This window comes from Pseudopipra pipra, chromosome 1 (genome assembly GCF_036250125.1).
Source record: "Pseudopipra pipra isolate bDixPip1 chromosome 1, bDixPip1.hap1, whole genome shotgun sequence".
Lineage (NCBI taxonomy): Eukaryota > Metazoa > Chordata > Aves > Passeriformes > Pipridae > Pseudopipra > Pseudopipra pipra.
The window spans coordinates 153280151-153304545 of NC_087549.1; the positions used below are offsets into that span (position 1 = coordinate 153280151).

The 24395-nt window shown below is 42.2% G+C and overlaps 1 protein-coding gene across 1 annotated transcript in view; it reads right to left on the reverse strand.

The window, feature by feature from the left end:
* Positions 1-1464: 1464 nt before the first annotated feature.
* OBSCN (obscurin, cytoskeletal calmodulin and titin-interacting RhoGEF) overlaps positions 1465-24395 on the reverse strand; it is a 153024-nt gene continuing 130093 nt past the window's right edge. Inside the window, exons 82-93 of the mRNA XM_064639721.1 lie at positions 24117-24276; positions 23281-23397; positions 21896-22060; positions 20571-20729; positions 19516-19693; positions 18067-18180; positions 17464-17631; positions 17047-17149; positions 16361-16490; positions 15116-15221; positions 8783-8825; positions 1465-5830 (exon numbers count right to left, since the gene is read on the reverse strand). Of these exons, the coding sequence (XP_064495791.1) occupies positions 4387-5830; positions 8783-8825; positions 15116-15221; positions 16361-16490; positions 17047-17149; positions 17464-17631; positions 18067-18180; positions 19516-19693; positions 20571-20729; positions 21896-22060; positions 23281-23397; positions 24117-24276 (2887 nt within the window). The 3' untranslated portion in view covers positions 1465-4386. The remainder of the gene's footprint in view (positions 5831-8782; positions 8826-15115; positions 15222-16360; positions 16491-17046; positions 17150-17463; positions 17632-18066; positions 18181-19515; positions 19694-20570; positions 20730-21895; positions 22061-23280; positions 23398-24116; positions 24277-24395) is intronic.

Here is a 24395-nt window from a genome sequence, read left to right on the forward strand (position 1 = left end):
GTCATCCGGTCTGTACAGTCATGCCCAGCAGTGGTGCAGAGGAGAGCATCATACAGAGGAAGAGGTAACTCCTGCCTCAAGAAACTCGCTGTCTTGAAGGCAGAGAGAAGACAGAAGTTTTAAACACCGAAAAATGGATTTCCAAAGCTTAAGTTTTTGCAGAATGGCCACCCAGAAGACAAATAGCATGGTTTCACCCCCACCCAGTGATGATAGAAGCAGCTACTCTAGAATGGGATCATAGGAGCTCAGGAGTTCATCTCATCAATTTACTGCCCAATAAACCTTTCACAGATCTTGAAGAGGTACAACAAAGGGACAGATGATGTTTAGGGAAGCCCTCAAGTAACCATCAAGGCAGGCAAAATGCATGTCAGACAAAGAGAAATCATCATGTTCATGATGTGATTGCTCACCAAGCAAGAGAGAAAACTGAAACCATCGTGTGGTTCAAGAAAAAATGCGAGCACTTGGAACAAAGATCTCTGACCTGTTTAATGTTATTGACATGTGAGCACATCCTGTAGCTGTTTAGATTCTGCTCCTTTCCCATCCTTAAGGAAGTAGATTCTCATGATAGGTCAAGTTTGGATCAGCTCCCTTCGAAGACACATCGCTTGTTTTTTTGTTTTCAATGATCATAGTGGTTATGAAATATTTATTTTCTAAATTTTTTGATGGAAAAAGCAAGTTTTGCTCACTCGGTGCCCCAGACTGACCCTCTGTGTTTGTCAGCACTGGGATGGGTGGAAGATTTTAAGCATTTTCCTAGAGAAATATTTCAATTCCCCGGTGTTCCTGTTGTGATTGCTGCCAGCTGGTGCTGACCTGTGAGCTGGGCAGCTGCCAACAAGGGATCTCTCTGGAAAGGTATGAAATGCTCAGGATCTCTCAGTGAGGAAATACATAGAGATATAGAGGTTCTATATAATCACAGGTCTCCTCCATACTGCTAAAACCACCATTTTCACAGCTGTTTAGGGATGTTACACCACCTTCTTCCTTCTTTAGGACACTGATTCAAGCTGCTGACCTGAGGAACTTCAATATCCACCAAGGTACATGGAACCAACACCACAGTGATGACACACCCGTGATGGACAAAAATTCCCAGTTCTAAAATCCCACCCTTGAACCTTTCCACCCCACATCTCCTTCAGCCCACAGCCAGGGAATTGTGTCAAGACTGACACGCATTTTGAAGTTCCAGTTCGGTCTCAGAGAAGGACCCAAGAGGACAAATATCATTCGAGATTATTGACTCATAGGCCTGAGTTGGAAATACCCCTAAGAACGGATCCTTCCACTCCAACAGTTCTGAAACTTCCTATAAAAAAAGGAGCCAGAGCCCAACTGAATTATTGTTCTTGGGCCATGATCCAGCTCCTGCTGAAGTCAGGGGGAGAAGAGGATGAGCTGATGGAATATCAAATGCCATAACAAAGAACACAGAAACCCAAGGAGTTCAGTGACAGCTGATGCAAGACATTTATTGATATAAACTCAGCACTTAACAGCGTATCTTGCATTGGATTTTTTTTTTTTTTTGGTGTGTGTTTTTTTTTTCTTTTTGTACCTCAAGCAAACTGAAGTTTCCACTTTATTAATACCCATTTACCTGCAGGAATTTTAGTAAAACATCCACTGTATTAAAATCTTTCATACAGCTGTATGTTTTCATCTACAAGAAATAAATCCCTACACGTCTCATTAGTTATCTACAGAGTTTAATCACTTACAAGCATAATTTTTAACCTCTAGGAAAATATTTTGAAGGTATATGTAATGAACTTTTCATAAACCTTTCACTTTTTGAACAGAGGATTTTAAAAATTTCTTTCAATTGATTCTCTGTTGCTTAAATTTCAAAAGAAAATGTAAACAGATGTTAATTGCTTTGAGCTAATGAATCAAAGTATAATTATTTCTTCTATGACCATCTGAACTGCAGCCTTAGTGTCTTTAGAAAAACCTGAGCATCAACCACAACAGGAGGAAACCTCCCATTCCTTTACACATCTTCATTAACTTTTGAATGAATATCGTATTTTAAAAGCTTATCACAGGGCGAATTCTTTTCTCAGCAGTATCTTTGTAAATCTGAACGAAACCCACTTCCTTCAGTGGAATTTTTCTAGATTGATACTGGAATAACTGAGATCAGAATCAGGCCCAATATAAAAGAAATATTTCCAGTTTTGAAAGTATTTCCCCGTTGTGTGTCTGTTACTTTCCAATGTACAGTGCAATATATGAAAAAAGCACTAATATATATATCCATTGTATTGCTGATTATAAAACAAACAGTATAAACCAAGGAGATGTTATAAAAAAACGGGAGAGTACCATAAAGGAAGCTTGATTTCCTTCACCACACATAACCCCTGGAAAAGCATCCTATATCATGAAGGTAGTGCACGTTATATTCCACACAACATCCTGTCTGGATGCAGAGAGTGAAAGGCTGTGAAATCACTGCGTTCATTTTAGTCAGCACATGATCAAGGTGCAGCCACGGAAGGGAAAAAAAGATAACGTGTTCTTTTCTGCAAGCACCTTCTGTGAATTCAGTCCCTGTCAGCAGGAATATTTTGCCAAGACTCCAGAACAAGCTCCTCGATATTACCTGCCCAGGAAACACTGAGACAACACCACACACACATTCCCAAGGCAGAAACTCACTCCATCCTCCCTCCTCAGGCTGCTCGGAAATCCAGCAGTGCCCGGGCATTTCTGGTTTCCCTACACCACCAAAGGGAAAACATTTCCTGTTGCAACACTTGTAGAGAGCTCAGTTAGGACAAAGTGTGGGGATTTTTCACCCTACCCCTCTGCCAGCCACAGGGCCAGCGCTTGGTCCTGCTGAGATCAATGACAAACTCCATCTGATTTCAGCTGGCACCAAGGTTGGGCCGGTGAGCTCCTTTCTTTCCAGGGCTGAGCAGCTTGTTGGAGGTCTGTGCAACATCCCTTTTGGGAAGAGCCAACAGGAATGGGCTCAGTGCATCTCAGCCTTCCCCTCCACCTGCATTCCCACTGCAGAGCTCCAGAGGAACTCCACAGAAAGCAATCCCTCTACAAGACATCCCAGCGTTCCGGGTTACAGCAACACGATGCAACTGCAACGGGCAACCCAATACATTTTGAACAGATCTATTTTTCAACCAAACATTTATGGTAAAGCTCTCTTTTCTCTTTTTCTTATTTTTTTTCTTTTAAATATATTTTTGTGCTCCTGCTACTTTGTTGTAGCTCAGTGGTAAATTCCTCTCAGCACGTATAGGATACATCATCCATCCATCTGTTAGCAAGAATGTTTCACCACTGGCGTGTGCAGGAGGCGAAATACTAGTCCAGTAATATTTATTGGCAAAGACCACATTTGTGATTCGTTTAAGATCACATTTGTGATTCTCTGCACGTGTTAGTGCTTGATTGCAGGCACAGAAATCATTTTGTGCAGCACTTAAACCTTTAAGTGCACATAAAGTAAATTATATTTTAAAAGATATGGTATATAAATGCTATATAAATCCACTTCACTAGAATGCAGAATAATGAAGCCTACATTATTAGACAACTAGGAAGTGGATTTGAAAATATCAGTCATTTAAAAAAAATAGTCTTTTTCACTTAAAGCAGAACAACAAAACTCTTGTTTCCTCATGACAGTGGGATTTTCACCACTGACTTTAGTAAAACTGGGATGTCAACCAAAAGGCCTGAGCAGCCCTTTGCATCCCTAGTAAATGTAATATTTACTATATATATTTAATTCCGTGGCAGGAGTTTAGACTAATGTAACCAGACTGTGTGTGTTGAAAGGTTTATGAAGAAATTTTGGTAGAGCTAAGTGGTGTCAAAAGTGTAGAGCAGAGTCAAAGCAATGTGAAGCTTCATGACCTTTGGGCCCACACAGTGACAGGAGACACTTTAGCTGGAAAAAAATCCTCCTATCCTGGGCTGCTGAAAGATGCTGAAAAGCTTGTTTTTCACCTTCTTGCCACACCATGAATTGGCGCATGAAACGATTTTTAAGTTCATGGACAAAAATGCACTTTTCCACTCGTACTTCTGTCATAGGTAGAAGAATCAGGCTTTTCCTAAACCCACCATCTCTGCCCCACTATGGAATGATATATGTTCACCTCGGTCAAAGCCTTTAAAGCTACAAACTGTTCTGACAGACTGTTCCCTTTAAGACTGGAAAAGCTCGCCATATGGTACTTAAACGTATTTTCCTCCAAGGTATTCCCTTGTAATCCTTGCCACCAATCCCCCTCGCCTACGACGACTTTGATTATTTATTTTTTTTTAATTGTTTTTTATACAAAAAGCCGCTTTCTCTTTTTTTTTTTTGCGTTAAAAATCATGCTCGCATCCGGCTCAGCTCTGGGACAGGTCTTCTGCGCTGATGTGCAAGGTGACGGGCTCGCCCACGGTCCCGTAGCTGAGGGTTCTGGTGGAAACTTCAGTTTTAAAGCTCGACTGGCCGTTGTCCGCCGAGCGCTGGACTTCGGTGCAGAAGGAGGGTTTCACCGTGAAGGAAGGGCCCGGAGGAGCCGCCGCCGCCGCCGGGCGGGAATCGCTCACACGGAAGGAGATGTTGGAGGGGGTCACCCGGGACGCCGACACGAACACGCCCCCGGGGACGTGCTCCTCGTACTGGCTGAAGAACCTCTGCCTGGGCTCGGGCACCACGGGCCTGCCCAGGTTCAGCAGCACCGGCTTCCCGATGGTCGGCTCGTTGATCTCCGTCTGGAGCACCGAGATCTCGCAGGGCCGCTCCGCCGCGGGCGCCTGGTCGTCGCACCTGTAGGTCTCGCCCTCCCGGGGGACGTAATCCTCGAGGTCCTCCAGAGTTAGGATTTTGCCGTTGTGGGTTAAGATCTTGCGGTCCCGGGTGCTGATGTCGTCCGCCCGCGGCTCCTCGGGCTCGTCGACTATGACGACGGTGTCGTCCTCGTTGTCCTCTTGCATCACTTCAGCAACCCCCTCATCCACAGGCCAAGACACATCCGGTTCATCCACCTCCTCCTTAACCTCTGGGCTCTCCAGGGAGAACACAAGTTCGTGCTGGTCTCCAGCAGCTGCCTCAAAACTGAAGACCAAAGGCTCCCCCCTGCAGGCGAGCAGCGGGCAGGCGGCGTCTGATCCACAGTCAGCACTTGCTTCCTGCGGGAAGCTCTTTCCTTCGGTTCCACCATCCACAAATGAATCATTTCCTAGTTGCTCAGACCCACACGGGGAGTTTCTGTCTTCGTTGCTGACCTGAGGCCCTTCCTGCTCGGTTGTGTACACCAGGGGCTGGATGTCACCTTCAGAGAGCCCCTCACTGGGCAGAGATTTTGACTGTTCCACCAACTTATTGTTGGAGTTGTTTGTGTTTGGATCATCTTCTGGGGAACGCCTCGGCCTTGAGCTGGGAAAAGTGAATGTCAACACCCCTGACTCATCCTTTTCCTGTTTCACTGGGGAAGAGCCTCTTTTCCTTGTGGGTTTTGGCGATTTTTTCACCTTGAATTCAATTATTTCTTCCACTTCAACCCATTTGGGCTTTTTCTCCTCCACCTTGCTCTCTACGACCTCTCTCGCCGCTGCTCCTTGCCTGTCCTCTGGTTCTGTGACGTAAAGCCTGGGCACAGCAGACTTGGGTGCTGCCTCCTGGTCATGCCTGTGGACGGGCTGCCTGATCTTGGAGACAAAAACCGGCTCTGGAGTCGGCTCCGCCCTCGGGGAGCGGGAAGGTGAATGACCAGAGGGAGAACGAGCAGGAGAAACCCTTCCCCTTTGTCTTGGGCTCTTCACCACAGTGGTTATGGTTTCCTCTCTGATGACAGAAAGGGTTGGAACGGAGTTGGCGGGAAGACGAGACTTTTTTGGGAGCCACACTCCATCAGCACATGCCGTGGTCGCTCGGGGCACTGCAGTGGGGTTAGTTTTGGGAGCACTCCAGCCTTTGGTGAAGCAGGTCATGTTGGGAGGGGGACACACACAACTCACACATCCACATGCCCATCTCCACCTCCTTTCTGATCCAGGGAAAACCTCAGTGCCTTTTCCCCAGGTGAACCCCAGCCCCATTAACCCCTTGAGTGCATGAACACACAACAAGCAGGTCCAGCTGAGAATGTTCTTCCTGTGCTTGTGTTGGCCATCTACTGTTCTACTTTGGACCCACAGAGCAGTTTTGCCCCAACATTTTAAATACTTTAACCTTTTCCTGAGTATCCTTGGCTAAAATCCTGGATTTATCCACCTCAATGGCTAAATGCCCTATATTACAGTAGGGTCAGCAGCTTTCTCTTTTTTAATAAATGTAACATATCTCTATTTTGTTTATCAAAGCTCTTTTGAGGCCAGAGATCTGCATTTCCACGTGCAGAACAATTGCATTAAAAGGGAATTAACCCTTAACATGTGCAGACAACCAGGAAAAGAAAGTTAGAACATTTCCTGCACGAGTCATCTGTGCCAAAATGAATTTATTTTTACCCTTCATAGAATTATTATTGCAGACACAGCCTAATCCTACTAACTCCAATTGACACAGGAACACCAACCAATATGGGATGCATGATTATGATTTCTCAGCATATTCCTGCTGGCCTTACTTTAGATTTTTTGACATATCCAAAGCAGGTGGGACTCCAGGGATGGTGTAGAGGCCTCATCCCTGTAAAACATCCAAGGTCAGGTTGGACAGGGCTCTGAGTAACCTGATCTAGTTGAAAATGTACCTGCTCAATATAGGGGTTTGGGCTAGATCAGCTTTAAAGCTCTCTTCTACCCCAATATCTAAACCTAGACTTAAATGCTTTTAATTTATATGTTTGACACGCAGTTTTTCCTGCAGGTTTTTCTGTGGAGTTTCTTACGTGGCAAAACTTGCAGGTGAGGACAGCGTTTGCTTTGCAAGCACAAGGAAGATAATGCTCTGCTGCTGGATCTGTGGAAATCACAGGAAAAGCTCATTTTGCTTCTGTGTCGAGATTCTGTCCCTCCCTCCAAGGAATGGGATTAAAAAAATAGAATTAACTTGAAGTTAAAAGCAATGGCCTGAACTGAGTTTACGAATCCAGGCTGGTGTTGCCTTCTCCTATGGAGAACAGATTTCTTTCCACCATCAGCCTTTCCCTTTGAGGATGTGGTGAGGTCCAGAACTGGATCAGCTACAGTGAGGTTTATTTCCTTCCGGAACGTTCTCTCTTCTCCTGCTCATTTCCACTGCTTTACTCATTCCCCAATTTTTTTTGTAGACCTTGAAGGTCTGTGCAGAGCCTTCAGAATGGCCACGGGGCCTTTCTGAGTTACACAAAAACAAATCATTTTAGATAAAGATGAAAATGAATCCTGGTGTGCTTGCTCCACACTTCGCTCTACGTTGCAAGGTTCAAAACCCTTTTTTTGGGTGGTGTCTGGGATTTGCACATACAGAACATTGTTCAATCCCATCTCTCAATTATTTCTTATTTTCTGCCAATAGTTTCAAAGTTCCTCAGCTCCCTACACATTAAGGAGAGCTGGAATGTGCCCTCAGAGAGTTGTTCCCAAATTTTACCCTGTCAGTGTCCCAATTCCAGCTGAGTCCACTCTTACAAAAGTTCATGACCTCGAGAGGAGGGGAATTGTTCTGAGATCCTGCTTGTAAATTTACCAACCTCTTTTGAGGCTGCAGCCTTTCATTTAGGAATCCCATCTTCTTATAAGCCCCTGATCCCAAATGGACCAAGCACCTGGATCTTAAGAAATAGTCACCCCAGAAAATAATAACAAAAATAAAAGATAAGCAGCTCTTCTGGCAACTTCAGTTGCCATTTCGCACATTCTACTCACCAACCAAAGTAAAATAAGTCAACTTAAGCACCATGTCCAAGTCAAGGACTGATTTTAGCAATAGTACAACCTTGGAGGTAATCCATTTTCCCAAAATATCCATTCTATAGTTATTTACTGCCATCAGGACATGATTTGAATAGTTTTGAGGTGCTCTGAAGGCCTATCACACAAAGACAGTGTTGCCCTTCCCACACATGAAGCAATTTTATAATGTATTTCTTTTCTATAATGTATTTCTTTTTTATGATGTATTTTTTTTATAATGTACTTCTTTAATAATGTGCTTCTTTTTTATAATGTACTTCTTTTTTATAATGTATTTCTTCATGATACTTAGAGAGAAGAAGACAAATTGGGATTTTAATGAGCTTCTGGTCTACATATGACTGAGAAAATACTTCTTTTTGCTGCCATTTATGTATATTATAGGTATCCAATACAAACCAGCCTCAAAGTATCCTAAAAGACCATGTCATTATCAGGACAAAAATTCAAATTAGAAATAGAAGGGGATGAAAATATTCATCTTCCTTCTGCTTCATCATAAAAGGCTTTCCTGAGAAATTTAAAATAGAAAGCCAGAAGAAACCACTGTGAGTTGTGAGATATTTGTTAAATTGATAGATATTTGCAGGTAGACAGTTCTCAAAGCTGGTTTGTTTTCAACACTGAATATTTTTCACGTGTAATATCCTCAAATACCTGCCCCAGGCTGTGTCTGAACCAGTGCTGCTATTTTTTAAAAGGGATTTAAAGCATTTTTTTTTTCCAAAGGTGATCACTTTACATAGCTCAGAACTCTGTGGGATCCAGTGGGATGGGAATGAACACACTTGCATGGCCAATGAACACAAGCTTGTTATTGGATCATGCAGAGGCAGCAAAGCAAAACACAAATGTTACCAAAAAAAAAATTAAAAAAAAATAAAAAATCAGCACTTACATGATGATGGTTTTCTTGGGCACTTTAGTCTCTTGTTCAGTGACTACAAAGAAAACAGTATGAACAGCATGGGGTTAAAGAAAGGCAAAAGCTGAAATGATTAAATTATCTTTGCTCAGTTAATCAAAATAAACGGGAGTGAAAACCAACCAACTGTACCATCCCATCCATGCTTTCTGTGGTTATTTCCAGCATCATCCTTAGTGTTTCTCACCAAGAATGAGAATCCAGAATGTTCTCTGAGCAGTGAATGATTTAGCTTTGAAATCAAATATTTTGTGCAGAGAGAGATATGGCAAAAAAATCTGTTTATTCTACCATTTTGGTTTGGCAGGTCAGAGCTAGAAAACAAGGTCCTTATTTAATATTTTTATCCTATAAATAAGGAAGTGATGGTGTCAGAAACCTGAAAATGCCTCGGCCTGGAAAATCCTGGAGAGCTGAAATTCTTTCAACTGTGATTTCACTTCCTAGAAAAAGAGTTTCCCCAAACACTGAATTTTTCCCAAGCTTCTGTGGACTTGATGTAAAACCCAAGCTGATAACAATGACAACTAAAATCATTATCATCAGTACAGAAAATCAGCATTAAAAAAACCCCAAATGCTAGGAAACCCAGGAGAGCCCTGTAATCCATCTGTGTCTGCTCCTTTTTTGTCTCTTTTTTGCTCTAATTTGCAATTTTTCCTGACCCTTCTCCCATAACAAACTGGAAGTTGTTGATGCATATCAAGATCAAAAGTAATGATTGACGGATTCTGCAACTATTTTTTAAAACTGACATTTTTATAAAGCAGAAGGATACCATTTGAAGAGCTAATTGAGATTTTCAGCAGCTTTCCCATCCTATCTGCTGGAATAATACAAAGGCACTGTTTGAACCAGGCTGTTTTGAACACACTCTGAACTGCTGAACCTGTTTGAGGTCTAGAAAAAAACCACCACCAAGCCCCAATTTTTATTTAATAAACTAGTAAAATTCCTAAAAAAACCTATAATTTAATTCTCAAAGTAATTTGTCCAGCAATTGGTTTTAATTTTATATTGGCTTTCCATTTTATAATCAATAAGCTCTGGTAATTCTCAGTTGGAGCAATTTAAGTGAACTGCCACTTAAAAATATGTCTATAAAATCACACCCACTTCTTGCCCAGGGAATTTGGAGTGTCTGTATTATTTGCTAAATAACTGGTGATTAGTGCTGATGTTTTCAATGGTGCCCCAAACCTGCCCTGGCTGAAAATTAAAAATACATTTGCAATATTAGATGGAATACTTCAACCTAATTTTCCTTCTGCTTCACTTCCAAGGGCTCTTTCCTGCCTCAGGTGAAAACACAAATCCCATCATAACAAAAACCAATTTCGTGCAGATGTTGATGTTAATGTCTGGCCTGGAGCTCGTGTTTTCTTTGCAGAGCTTTGTCTCGTTTCTGCCTGTAAAACTCTGGAATGATTTCCTCTAGAATGGAAGGAATTGCTGCGGAATCGGGTGGGTTTAAACGAAATCTGTTTGGGAATTTTGACTTTACGCTTTCTGGGTAAGCAAAGGGCAAAATTGTTTTCAAATATTTATCCCTGAACACAATTACAATATGACCATTTACCTATCCCTTAATTCGTATTTTTTTTTTGTATAATTCAAACCCTTTTTTAAATGGTGGAATGATAATTACACAATGGTGGCAGATGAACTGAGCACTCAAAAAACTCGTTGCACCCAGGTTTGAGATTTTCACTGAATTTTCAAATAATATTGTGCAATTTTTACACAACTTTTAGAAAATCTCATCAAATAATATCACGAAATTAACCCATAAGCGGTATCTGAGTAAAGACTCTTTAAGAGTGAAGAGTTCTGATGTAAATAAGTGTTAATTAATTTGATTATACACCTGAAAATAGGTGGTTCATACAATTATTTTAACAGCAGCTGTGTTGAGGTGAGAATTAAATAATACAAATTAAATAATTGGATAAATTTAATGAAATCTCAAAATGTCTGTGAGAAAAAGTCTCTTTAATGTTTATTAATGCCCGCTCCTGCAGGCCTCCCAAATTACCCTGAGCAGAATATTTTTATATGTAACAGGTGTCAAAGGGCTTCAATATTCAAAAGTTCAGCAGGCCTGGGATGAGAAAGCTGAAAATAAAGTCAGATTCTTTATGTGTTATCCAAGGTGTGAGGGAGGATTTGAGCAATCCTATGTGAAGGATAGAACCACATGAAAGTAGGATGAGAGAATTTGGGTTTCTCTTTTGGTTTTAGGTTGTTGTTTTTGTTGTTTTGCTTTTTTTCCCCCCGAGAGGAAAATATTCTGCATTCCATTTTAGCACCAGATTTATCATTTCAACTTTTCAAGAGCGTTTTAGGAAAAAAAACAGCTTTGCAAAGCAGGAGCCCCTGATAAGCAGGTTAAAAGCTGGAAGCATTAGGATCAGCCAGTGCTTCTACAGGACCAGACTCCTCCTCGGTTAATAGATTAAAACATTGGCTTACAAGTGATGAAACATTTAGGATAAGCGATTCTGAATGGATGAAAGGTGCTTTATGGCCTTTATTACTACTTCTAAGTCTGTTTTCTCCACTCACAGGAGCATAAACCTATTTTTCCTGACGTGAACCACAGGAGCACTGCTCCACTTTCACCCCTCTCTGCTACACTTTGGAGATTAATCAGCAGCAGGGGATGCACCAATCTGACATGAACTGCTGAAGCTAAACCTAAAATGAGCAATTCACACAATCACAGGACCATTAATGTTGGAAAAGACTCTTAAAATCATCGAGTCCAACTGCTCAGCCAGCACTGCCACCGTGTCCCCACGTGCCACATCTATGGGTCTTCAAAATATTGGTGACTCAATTTATGGAGACAACAGTTTCCTAAATTGTGTGAATGAAATTCAAGTGTTTTGATCTCTCTCTGTCTCTCTCTCAAAAAAAAACAAACCAAAAAACAAACCCAACCCTAAACCAAACCAACCAAAAGGCCCCACTCCTGCAATGACTGACACGGTTGCAAAGGCAGATTGAATTTGCTCTGAGAACCAGGTGGTCAGCCTAAAAATGTCACTAACCCGTGGTGACAACAGAATAAAAATAATGAGATAAATACCTTAATCACCACCCTAAACAGTGAATTTCCAAGTGGTCAGGGGAAAAAAGTCCTATGCCCTATTTCTTCAGTAAAAGGGTGACGCCAGGAGATCTACTTGTTCCTGTGTTTTAAAACAATCTTCCATGGGAGAGTCGTGGAATATTTAGCTTTTCCCTGAAAGGTGGGTATTACTAAATAAGGCAACCAAACATGCCCAAAGCTCTGCATGAGATCTGTGGCAAAACCATGGAGAAATTCCTGTTCCCTGGCTGTAACTGCATTGGAATTTTTATTTATGGCTTTCCTTATCTCCATTTGTTTACCTGACTCCTCCCCTTGCTATCGGCTCATTCCTGGACCTGCCCACTCACAGGAAAATGCAACACCTTTCGAAAATTGGGCTTTTCTTTAAAAATGACCATTAGGGAGCCTGAGATAGGGAATCACAACAGTGACATGTTAAAAAGGGACACCAGAGCACAACAGCCCAGATCTGCCATGTGTAGGTCAAAGCAACAAGGTGCAAAGCAGACAACAAGCTTGAAGTCAAAGAGAAGGATCTTCTTTTGTTACACTTTTTTTAAAGCGTTTAAAACACTTCCAATATGCACAGAAAGAGAAATTTTTTAAGCAACTCTCCATTGACTTCAGTGCAGCGACCAGATGTGGCTGAAGGCAGGTCTCAGCTCACAAGGGGACCCCTTAGTCCAGTGGTTTTCCATCCTTTTTTTTGGATTTGGTCCTTCCAAAGGGCCTGCAGATTGCCACAGTGTGAATTAAAATGAGAATTTTAGTTGTGAGACCTGCAGGTCAGGGCTCACAAACCACTGGACTAACGGTGTCCCAAAGTGTGACAGTGGGTTTGGCTCAGTACAGTACACAGTACACAAAGGCAGGAGGATACAAACTAAAATATTTGCCTCTAAAGCCCCTCGGGTGCCTCAGGAGACCCAGGCAATGGTCATTTCACAGAACCAAGGATAAATCAGGTAAAACTCAGACCCACAGTGCAGGTGAGCGAGGGAGCAGACACGGTATCTCTGTCCTGTGGTGCCAGCAGTAATGTTGTCCTCTTGGTGAAGTTACAAGCAATCCCATTATTCACAAATACAGGGTAAGGATGGAAAGAGAAAGCCTTCATGAGATCCATCCATCCTCCAGTTCTTTGCCAGATGAACCTGATTTTTCCACAGCACAGGCAGATCAAGGCTGGTTATTGATTCTCAAGAAAGCAACAAGTTCCCTCCTTGGTCAAATGCATCACGTCAAAATTCATCCCTGCTGGGATTCTGCTCACAACAATCCACTTGCTCCATGGATGAGCCTGTTTTCTCCTCTGGCCTGAAGCAGCTCTCCCTCTGTTTCTCCCTGGAGGTGACTCAGGGATCTATTTCCTTCCCTATTACCAAATTCAAACAATTGCACATCGCAGAGCAAACCTATTTCATAACATTTCTGAAGCTTCCAGGCAAACCCCAATTCTATTTCTTCAATCAAGCGCAAAATTTGTTTTGTTTGTGACTGCAGGAATAACAGTAGATGAGTAATTTGGGGCTGAATATATACATTTGCAACCCCAAGAGCTGAAAATGCTCCTAACACTTTTTACAACCCTTGTTTTCCTTTATAACATCTTCTGCCTGAAGGGAACTTCATCAAGATACACCACCCTAACAGTGCTTTGTTTATGTTCCTCTGCATCCTGCATACCACTTATTTTTCTCTCTTTAGGGCACAGCAAAGACAAAACATTCAAGTACTTGAAGGTTTATTCTGCTGAAAAACACAGTGTTTCTACACTAACACCATTCTTCCTGTAATGCTTTCTGATGGGACTCTGGGAAAGGAATAAAGGGAAAACAAGATTAAAATGAAGTCAAGCAAGTCCATAGATGAGGATACTAATCTTAATAGCTTATTGTGAGTGAATCCTCTTAATGCAGTAATAAAACATTAGTGTCTCCAAAGAGCTGGTCCATAGGTCCATCCAGACCAGGACCCTGCCTCAGACAGGGTCAACAGCAGAGTACTATAGAAAATGATGAAGAAAATAGGACTAGATGACCACTTTCCCTGAATATTTTTCCAGATTCTCCAGCATTTTCTGCCCGGCAGCTTCTTGAATTAAAATGTCCTTAGTGGATATTGATAATACCAATTATCTCCTATCAAACAGGCACTCGAACTCCTGTTATTATCACAAGACAATGTGGAATCACTGAAGATGAGGAAAGAAGGTTCTACAGCTGTTGGCAAACCTCTGCCTTTTGTTGACCATGTCTCCACCAACCACATCTGGGAGAGGTCTCTGGAACCAAGGTTTGCTGGCATGGAAAGGCCTGTGCCTGCCCTAGTCCTCTCTCACCCCCCAAATCATCATCTATTACCTACTGAAGGTGGTCCCTTGGCTGTATTATCCCCTGAGCTATTCAAGAAAGGCAGCACTGGCTGGTCCACACTCAGCCAGCCAAGGACACTTCCAAGATGTACAAAGAACCAATTTCCTATGCCAGGAAAAGCTCCTTACACAGATGTACCCATAGATTGAAAGTGGGTTGTGATGGGTCTGTAGCAAGCCTGTCTAACACTGTGTGTGGAAATCCCTTGGATGAGAAGGTAACTTTAGGCAGAAATACCTAAAGGTGTCAAGAAAGAGATGTGTTGTTGGATGGATGTAAAATCAATTCCTATGACCCTTCAATGCAGGGTAAACTTGTGGAAAAAAAAAGAATAGACTCTGTGACTATCCCAGAACAATCTTAAATCATGGATGAACCAATATTGCTCAAGATTTCCTGCTGTCAGTTCTGCTTTCTCAATCATTCCTGATGTTCTTCAGTGGCATTTCAGATATAATCACAATATGCCTCCAGCTTTACTTGCTGGCCCCTATAACTCACATTCTGCCAGGCTGACACACATTTTCAAGTATTCCAACAGAATATAGGACATTTTTCTTGCACTAGAGGTGTGACATACCCTTCATTTGCTCCTCCTTTCTCATATAATGCCTTGACGAGCATTATATGAAGTTGATTTGCCAGGTTTGGAAATCAACAGATGGTGATGGGTCCAGAGCTGAGCTGCACTCTGCCCATGCACATCTGGGTAGACATACAGATACAGGAACACCAACAACCAACATGGATAAGATGGCAAATATATTCGACCCTCAGCGAGGTGGTTTTGGAGGAATTCAGGGACCTACTTACGGAGCTGGGCAAGGACCGTACCTTCGATGGTGATGGCTTGGTCTCCTCTCCTCTCCTGGGTCAGGGCTGCAGCACTGTGGTGGTAAAGCTCTGCTCCACTTTTTGCAGACCCTAATCTGTTCATCAGCTGAAGAGAATTGGGCAGTGCCCAGTGAAACACGGGGGGTTTGATGACAACAAAAGCTTCCTACGCTACGTTAAACAACTCGATGCATTTAAACGACAACGGGAGTGGGTGAAGGTGTGACCCCAATGCTGAGCTGGGGTTTGAAGGGACACTTTGCTGCTCAGTGGAGTTCTTGATGATATTTTACCACAAATGATCCCCCCACGGACAAATCACAGCAAACTGACATGAGCAAACTTAGTTATTTACTTAGTTATTTGCAGTTTGCAGCCTGTGGCTCGGTCCTGGCTTAGCTCTGTCTCCACCAACAGGCACAGATTTTGCTCTGTGCCCTTGGGTGGTAAATAAAGAGGGTTTTGTTTGTTCATCATCCATTAATCTATGGGGTTTTACTCATCCAAGGGGATATTGGACCTTGGGGCCTTAGTTAATGGCAAATGCAAAGTAGCCTGATTTTGCTAAAATTCTAATAGAAGTCTTTAAATTATGGCAAACATCCTAAACACTTCCATGAGCCAAACCATTTACCAAGGGGCAAGTGACCCATTAATTTCCTAAACCAAGATCAATTATTTTTATCACAAAGGCCTCAGAGCTTATTACTATTTTATTACAATAAATGCATAGGCTATGACTAATTTTCAGAAAATATATTGCATTTATTTTAATTTATTAGATACTTCCATGTATACTTGCTAAACAAACAGGAATTTGTTTGTGTGTTTCAGTGGTTTATCCTTCTAATTAGATTTAATTTCTTTCTTTTAGCTTTGGATGATTTCTTAGTAGCAGCATGAATGTGTCATAATTTAAAGAGAGTCCAGAAACAAAATGTCACATCAGAGTGTCCCTAAACTTTGTAAGAGTTAACTCTAGAGATCTGGATATGAGTTTGAGCTACAGAACAAGCTCAGCTGATTATTACTTGAACCAGCAAACTCCCAGATCAGGATATTCTGAAACTTTTGGATGTTCACAATCCGGATCAGTTCAGCCTGACTTTCTATATAATTGTTTTATATCCCAGGTGGCAGCAGTTACTCTGCCTCTGATCTCATGCCATGGGTCTGCTCCAGTAAAATGAATTCTTCTACTTATATCATTGTACGTGACAGGTATTTAAATCTCTCTGAACTCACCTCACATTCATAGTGTCCCATGTCTTCATTGGAAGGGTTCTTGACCACCAGGACCACGATGCCACTCCGTGGTTCACTGAAAGCCTGGTATTTACTTGTGTCCTTTATCAGCACCCCATCTTTGTACCATCTGCGTGTGGAAAACACGGGGTATAAGCCAGGAAAAATACAACCAGTGTCAAGAGATGCCCATCTCACTGACCCACCTATCCACCAACTCAATAGTTAATTTTAAACATGTGTGACCCACCCACCTGCAACCAGCTTGGAAGGTTGGTTGCAAGTGAGTGGGTCACATGTGGATACTAAACTACACAAGATTCTTCTCAAGCAATCTCATCAGCCAATGCAGGAAAAGGGTTTTAAATGCTGCAAAGATTTGCTGAGCTTTTTGTCTGAATACTGGTTAGTGATAAAGTCAGTTCAGGTGTAAGGCAGGGAGGATAAAGGAATGATAAAATGTTAGATCTGATACAGCCAGGGATCATCTGTAGGTGTTTTTTTTTCAGATCCTAGCTACAATAAATGGCTGAGAATCTCAGGAATGTTGGGATTGGGAAGACCCAGGATTGGGATGGGTTAAAGGTGGAAGACACAGAGAAGAAAGGGTCATAACCTCGAAAGACTTTTCTGGCTATGCCAAGTGGGAAACCAGGATTTGTTCCAGTGTGACTTCTAGGACTGACCTGATTTGAGGCCTTGGTGCTCCTTCCACAGTACAGGTGAACTGGGCATCTTCACCCTCCACAAAATAAGCATTTCTGACCTTGTTCACAAACCTTGGTGGCACTGCAAAGCAAAGGTAAATCAAATAATGGCTGGAAATAGGACCAGGAATGAAGGATGTGTCCCTGACCAGGTAATTCTCACGGTGTCTGCACACATGACACTAAAGACCACATTTTTTGCCCTAAGAACAGTTGACTGCACTTGTACATAAAATAACTATTTTAAAACATTATCCAGTAGGTGTTATACAGACCCTCATCATAGAAACACAGACAATCCCTGCCCTGGTCCTTCTGGCCACACTATTGCTGACACAAGTTTAAAGTATCACACAGCAGACCCCTTTAAAACAATGCATCTGTGCAGGACTTTACCTTGAACAAGGATCTTTCCCAAGGTACTGGCATTTCCAGCAGGACTGGAAGCAAAGCACATGTACTGTCCTGTGTCAGCACCTGTCAGATTGTCCAAGATCAACGTGCAGGAACCGTCGGGATCTTCTATTATAATGTGATGGGGATCCACCTCCACTGGCTTTCCATCTGAAAGGCAAAGGCAAGTGATTTTTTTGCAATATCTTAGTATGTTATGTTTTCTTCTTTGGATTTATCCAACTTTTCCACTTGAGAGGACTGAGAGCTGTATTTGCTTTATTGCAGCTGATGTTGGTAGCCGGGAAATGAGCTCCTCATCTTTTTGTCCAGCTCCCCACAGAATATCCTCGGGGCAAAGCACTGTTGGGGGACCTCATACGTCACCAATCCTCACTGAACAGTGACATTTTTCCAGAGTATGTGCTGTGCAGCCACAGCTCTGGTTTGCCAGCCAAAGGAACACCTCCAAAGTGACCATAAACATGTTCATTAGACTTGGGTATCTCGAGGGGATCAGCTCCTTGGTTACCCACCAACCAACCATCAAACAATACAGACAGGGGACGAACTTGGAGGAGGCATTTCACAGCTTCCTGCCCGTACCTTTGTACCAGCTGATGGATGGTCTGGGAGCTCCCACCACTTTGCAGGCCAGCTTGACTGTCTCTCCCAGCTCAGCCGTGCAATCTGCCAGTTCTTCCTCGAAGTCTGGAGGTACTGAAACATCAGGATAAGTCGTGTTAGTCTGGAGGAGGGCGGCCCTGCCCAAGAGTGGCTGCTGCTATGTGAGGTAAGAATAGATCTGCAAATCTGTGAGGTTCAGAATGGAAAGCTGAAAGGCAATTTTAGCAGGTCAAGATTTTCCGGGTGAAGTGCTGTCCTTGCTTATCTGAGGCTAATTTCAGTCCATCAAATGTCTGCTGTTGGCCATAAAATTAGGCCATATTAAAAAAAAAAAAGGGATTTGTTGCTGACCATGATTTTTAGTGAGCACATCCTTTGTTCAGACACCACACAGATGTCACCATTACCATAATTCCTCAAATAAAATGTACCCTGGATATCCAAACTAGTATTCTGTTGGTCTCCATACAATAAAATCTATGCTTTCTAGAATCAGAGAATCCTAGAGTGGCTTGGGTTGGAAGGGATCTTAAAGATGATCTAGTTTCAACCTGCTGCCATGGGCAGGGACCTTCCACTAGACCAGGTTGCTCTAAGCCCTATCCAATCTGGTCTTGAACACTTCCAGGCATCCACATCTTCTCTGGGCAACTTGTTCCTTTGTTAAGGGACTTTTATTTTAACCCATTATTACCATATGAAACAATGCAAAATTATTCTGATAGTCTTCCTCATTAAAACACCTCACTAAAGGCACAAAAATTAACTGCCCAGGCTTGTTTTCAGAATATATAGATTAAATACAATCCTCTTCTAGCATTTTAAGATGCCAAATATCCTTACACTGTAGTGGACACCATTTGTAGCTTCTGCTTGGAAAACAAAGATTTAATATCCCTGCTCATAAATGTTGTGGATAGAAAATTAGTGGAATCTCCAAAGACACTGAGGATGATGCAGCCTGAATGACTAGAGAAAATTCCAAAGCAAACCCAAGTGCACAGATAACAGCAGTGTAAGCCAGAAGTCAAATAGAGGGTCTGATACCCAAAAAAGTCACAGAGGGATTTACGTTGGTGAGTGCAGGACTCTGGATCAGAGTCCAACCCTGACTGTCTCCACCTTTTCTTATGGAATAGGTGTTTCAACCCTCTGATCTCCTTTGTGGCCACCTCTGGACTTGCTGCAGCAGCTCCACATCCTCCTGATGCTGGGGGTCCCAGGGGTGGATACCACACTGGAGGTGGAGTCTCACAAGAGCAGAGCAGAGGGGCAGATCCACCTCCCTCAATTCTGCCCGCGCGGTGTTTGGATCACCACGAACGGTTCCTCTCCCCTTGTCTGCTCATTTCCCTCCTGAACCAAGGAAACCATCCAAAAAAAAAAAAACCAAAATAGGGGGATTGGGCTATCTTGGGCCACGCTTACTCCAGATTGGCTCGCTGATCCGCTGCTGTATTCCACAGATCTCCTTCACCCAGGAGTTCTTGATGTTCACGGTCCGTGCCTGGAGCAGGTACTTGCGGACCAGGTCCTCCCGCTCGTGCCAGATCTCAAACGCCCGGTCGTCCCCTTCCACCAGGTCGTTCACATCTATGTTGTTCAGCTGTGTGGCAGAAGGACAAGGAACTAAGCACACATCCCAAGTTCTCAGGAATTCCCAGCAGCAAAAGGAATTCTCAACGGCTTCCAAAGACATTTTTTGGATTGCGTGAGCAACGCGGCGCGGCTTTGGTGAACAGCAATCAGAGGTACTTTGAGAGCCATTTTCCCGAGTATATTTGACTTTCTGGTTCCCAAACTGACATTTTACCGGGAATAATAATCCCATTTCAGGAAAATAATGTAATATCTGCCCATGAATATCAATTAAGACAGAGATCAGGACTTTCAGGATGTCCCGACTGAGCTTGGTCAAGAACTCCATGGGGTTTTTTTGGTTGGTGTTTTTGACTGGAGTTGAGCATCTCTTGCCTCATGAAAACTCTTTCCTCAATTTCTTTTAGTCTTAACCTTCAATGTCTGAGGATGAGGTGGTCAAATTCTCTGAATTTTTTTTTCATTTCTAAGCAGGAATTTGTGTCTGGAAAGGGTGTAACCAGCAGAAAGAACCCCATGGAATGCAGCATATAACCATAACATTTCTTCCAATTCACTCCCAATATTAGAGACTGCCAAAACCAAAGATTTCCAAATGCTAGTAAATACTATAAACATCAAAATTCACCTCAATATAATATATTTATGGTGTTAACTCAATGAGGTAAGAGGGATGAGTTAATACTTGTAATTTCATTGCTGCATCCAGGTTCTGATTATTTCTGACATATTTCTGTCAATTCTGACAATGATATTTTGGTATAAATGTGGATTCTACTTGTGCTTCAAAGAGTTTTTGAAACAAAGGAATAGCTCAAAAGGATTAGAGAAATGTCCAAGCTGGATACAAATGTGAAGTGACAGAGAGGATAAAGTGATCAGACCTTCATGATGTTCTTGAAGATGTAACTGTAGGTGTCTGTCTTTGTGTCTCGCTTTGGTTTGCAGATCACAAGGTAATTTTTGAAGAGGAAAACGTGTCTTTTGTGTCCTTTCCATGCCATTCTAGCTCCTGGAGCTCCTTCCCACACAATGAAGTGGCCCTGATAGGAAAAAGAAGGAAGAGCACGTCGTGATGCATCTGGAATAATTAATAAATAATAGTAATATTATAATATAATAATAGTAATATAATAAAAATAGGTAATAAAAAATGATGATTCACCATAATTTTTCAATGAACAAATAAATGTTTCCTGTTACATCATCACCTGGTTTGTCTCTGGTTTAATTACAGCACAGCAGATGGTTTTTAATCCTAAAGGTGACCCATCAGACTGACAGAACCACCGGGGGCACACGCAGGGGGTGTCATCACATTGTGCTTTCAAAGGTGTGGTTTGTTGCCAGAAAAATACAGAGCACTTGTCAGGTAGGAGCACTCTTGGAAATACTAATGGAAAATTGCATTTTATGTGTTATACAGACAATTTATCTGATGATTTGGTTGCTTTTACCAGAGCAGGACATTAATTTCACATACCTTCAGACACAGCTCAGTTAGTGACAGGGGTTGCCCCTTGGCACCACTAGGAAAAAGTAAACACTCTTGAGGGTGTGATTGGACTCTTTTTTTTGAATGTCTAAATGTGGACAGATGAATCCCCATCACTGTAATTCAGCCTTACAATTCCACTCAGGAAAACACCATGATTCCCATGGAAAACATTGGATACAAACAGACACAATAAATGACTTGCCCAGCATGGCAAGTAAGTCTATAAAGAAACAGGAATTTGAGTAAAGGTGTTGAAAGTCCTAGGCTGGTGTCCTAATAGCTGCCATCTTTCCTCTGTGATCCTAAATCCCAAATCTGGTTCACAAGAGAGACCTGGAGGAGAATCAGGTCTTGATATGACAATATTCAGGAGTTGGCCTATGTAGCTTGGGAATAATAAGAGAGGAGGAGGAGGAAGAAAAAATAAAATGCTTTAAAATCACGTGGGATCCCAGAACAAATCTCTTCCTGTTTGATGAGTGGATCAGAAAGACAAATAACTCCATTATGTGTGAGCTGCTCCATCAGTGCCTCTGCTCTGCTGCTCCAAACCTTAGTCCAGCCAGGGCTGCTCTGAAGCAGCAAGAAATGGGAGAAGCAAAAACTCTCTTTCAGGCACGGCGTCTAAAGGGGCTTCTTGTAGGAATTAGGGCTACTCAGGACCCAGTGGAGGCACAGGTGGCACCAGCACCACTGAGAAATCCCAGTTACCTGCCGGATGGGTTCACCAAGGCTCTCCAGGGTCCCTGGATAATTCTCAATCAGCGAGACATGGAGGTTGTTCTCTGCCCTCCGGGTCAGTGCAGACACCACAGCATAAGCCTGTTCCAGCAAGGTGCAGTTTTGGCTGTTTCTTGCTTTGTTTCGGATTAATTCCTGCAGATGAATGAAGGGCAATCAGAGAAAAAAACCCACATTTTTTTCAGAGCCAAAGAGTTTCTCAATATCTCTTCCAATTCTTTCAGCTGAGTAGCTTTTATCCCATTTTTTTCACCATATGCTGCTTAGATAATAAAGTATTTTCTTTCCTACAGCCTTAATGACTAGCCAGTTTGGCTTTTCCTTGCATCCATTAATTATTAAACAAAGTTGAAACAAATACCAGAAAGCAATTGAAACCCCAAAATTCCAAAGAAAAATGTATCCATTGCATTTCTCTTCTGCTTGCCCTCACAACACTGCAGAACAAACAATTCAAGCAACAAAGCTGAACTGAGAGTCAACATGAGATTAATAAAAAGAGAGTTTGGGAGAAATATGAAATGCCAGTTTTCCTGCTCTTCTCAAATTTGTTCCTGTTCCTCTCTTTCAGCAATGAAGGCAGGGAAAGTGCTTTCACTCCTCCAAGAGACCCTTAAAAATTTTGGTGTCCAAGAAGGTATTCAAAATTAGAAAGCTCTTCAGACTATTCCAATTGCTCATTTATATAACACTAGAACACAGAAATAATTTGGCATGACTGTCTTCATCCTGGACACCCTAATGCTATTTCCCATGAAAATGCAGTTTAAAATGCTGCTCTGAAATGTTTGCTCATGGCCTGGGCTAGAACCTGAGACAGCAGGACAGATGAAAGCTTGAAAGGTTAAATATTTCAGGGTGGTAGAACAGGGCAAGGCTTTTCAGAAAATAAAAAAACTCCATCCTGCTACAATGTCAACATAAAACACAAGTTAAAAAAGTGGTAAGTCAATATCTTACACTTTGGAAAATGCTTACTTTTATAACATAAGTGTTGCTTAGTTTGAAGCAAATTGATACTTGTCATGGATATATACATACATGTATTCATATATATATATATAAACACACACATTTTTTACACATATGTATTCACCTATTTAAAGATCATTCATACAAAGCTCATGGAACTTTAAGGGGTTGGAGATTGTGAACCTCTACCTGGATTTACATGTACAGAACTACTTAGAAAAAATCACCCCTGGTGGTGGTTACTCTCTTATTTAGACAATCAGCTCTCAGTTGTAGTTGCACCAGGAGGAAGCCAAGAAATAGGAAATAAAAATAAAATCTTTTTCTCCACAAGCTGCACAGAGCAGAACATAAACCTGTCAGATAGAACAAAACCTCCTTACCTTAATTATTGTCTGATACTGCTGGATCCTGTTTATGGGTTTTTCCAGGTAGTGCTGCAGTGGTGGGATAAGTGGCTGTGAAGGATCTTCATTAGTTTCAAATTCATCTGTGTATCTCTGGAAAAAATACATAGAGAAATGAGGTAAGGTTGTCAAAAAGGACAAGATAAATAATGACTCCTTGGAAAATGCTCATGGGAATGTGGGGTGAGTGTGAACACGGGCATTTGTTTTCTAGTGAGCATCAGGCTGGAGTAACTGCTGAGTAGGTACTAAAAAAAGTACCTACTACTTTTACCCTAAAAGTAAGAGGCTGGGAGAGGGTGAAAGTGCAGGATCTGGGTTTGGGTATTGGATGGGCAGAGGAGCCATCCTTGCTCCTCAAGGGATCCACAACCACCCATGTGCTTGTGGATCTGGAGCTCTGTGTGTGTGTGTTTTCACCAGTGAACTTCAATCCTGAGCAGCTGGAGCAGAGAAGGAGGATTTGTCTATTATATATTTATTATCTGTACTTATGATTTCTGTGAGTTCACCTGGCCTTATAATGTGGTGGCCCTTAAAACCCCCCTTACAGTCACATCAGCAGAGCCACATTCGTTTCTGTATGATCTTTATAAGATTAATAAATGCATAAGCATACAAAAGTATGTTCCTATATTGATTATACCTACAAAGAAGAGCAAGACAGTGAACTAAAAATTGTCATATTTAGCAAACATTACAAAAGATATTAACAATCCTTTCGAGGATCACATCTGTGATGAATAACCACATTTCTCCATGCAGTGGGTTATAGGATGCACTTCCCACAGGTACTCTGCTTACTGCCTTACCTTGTAGAAGTCCTGGACAGCTTTGCTGACAACAACAGACTCAGCCTGTACCCTTCCCACCAGGTACTGGATGTACCTGTTAAACTCTGCCTCGTGCTTGATAAAGCACATGGCCACGTCATCATCAGTGTCACAGCCCTGCAGGCTCCGGAGGAAGACACTGGGGAGGCAAAGGAAAGAGGACAGCTGAGGAGAAGGTGCTGGAATGAGGCTGGAACACAGCCCCAGCAGCCAGGCTTTTGAATCAGGTCAGAGGAAATGACTGGGGGGCATGAGGGA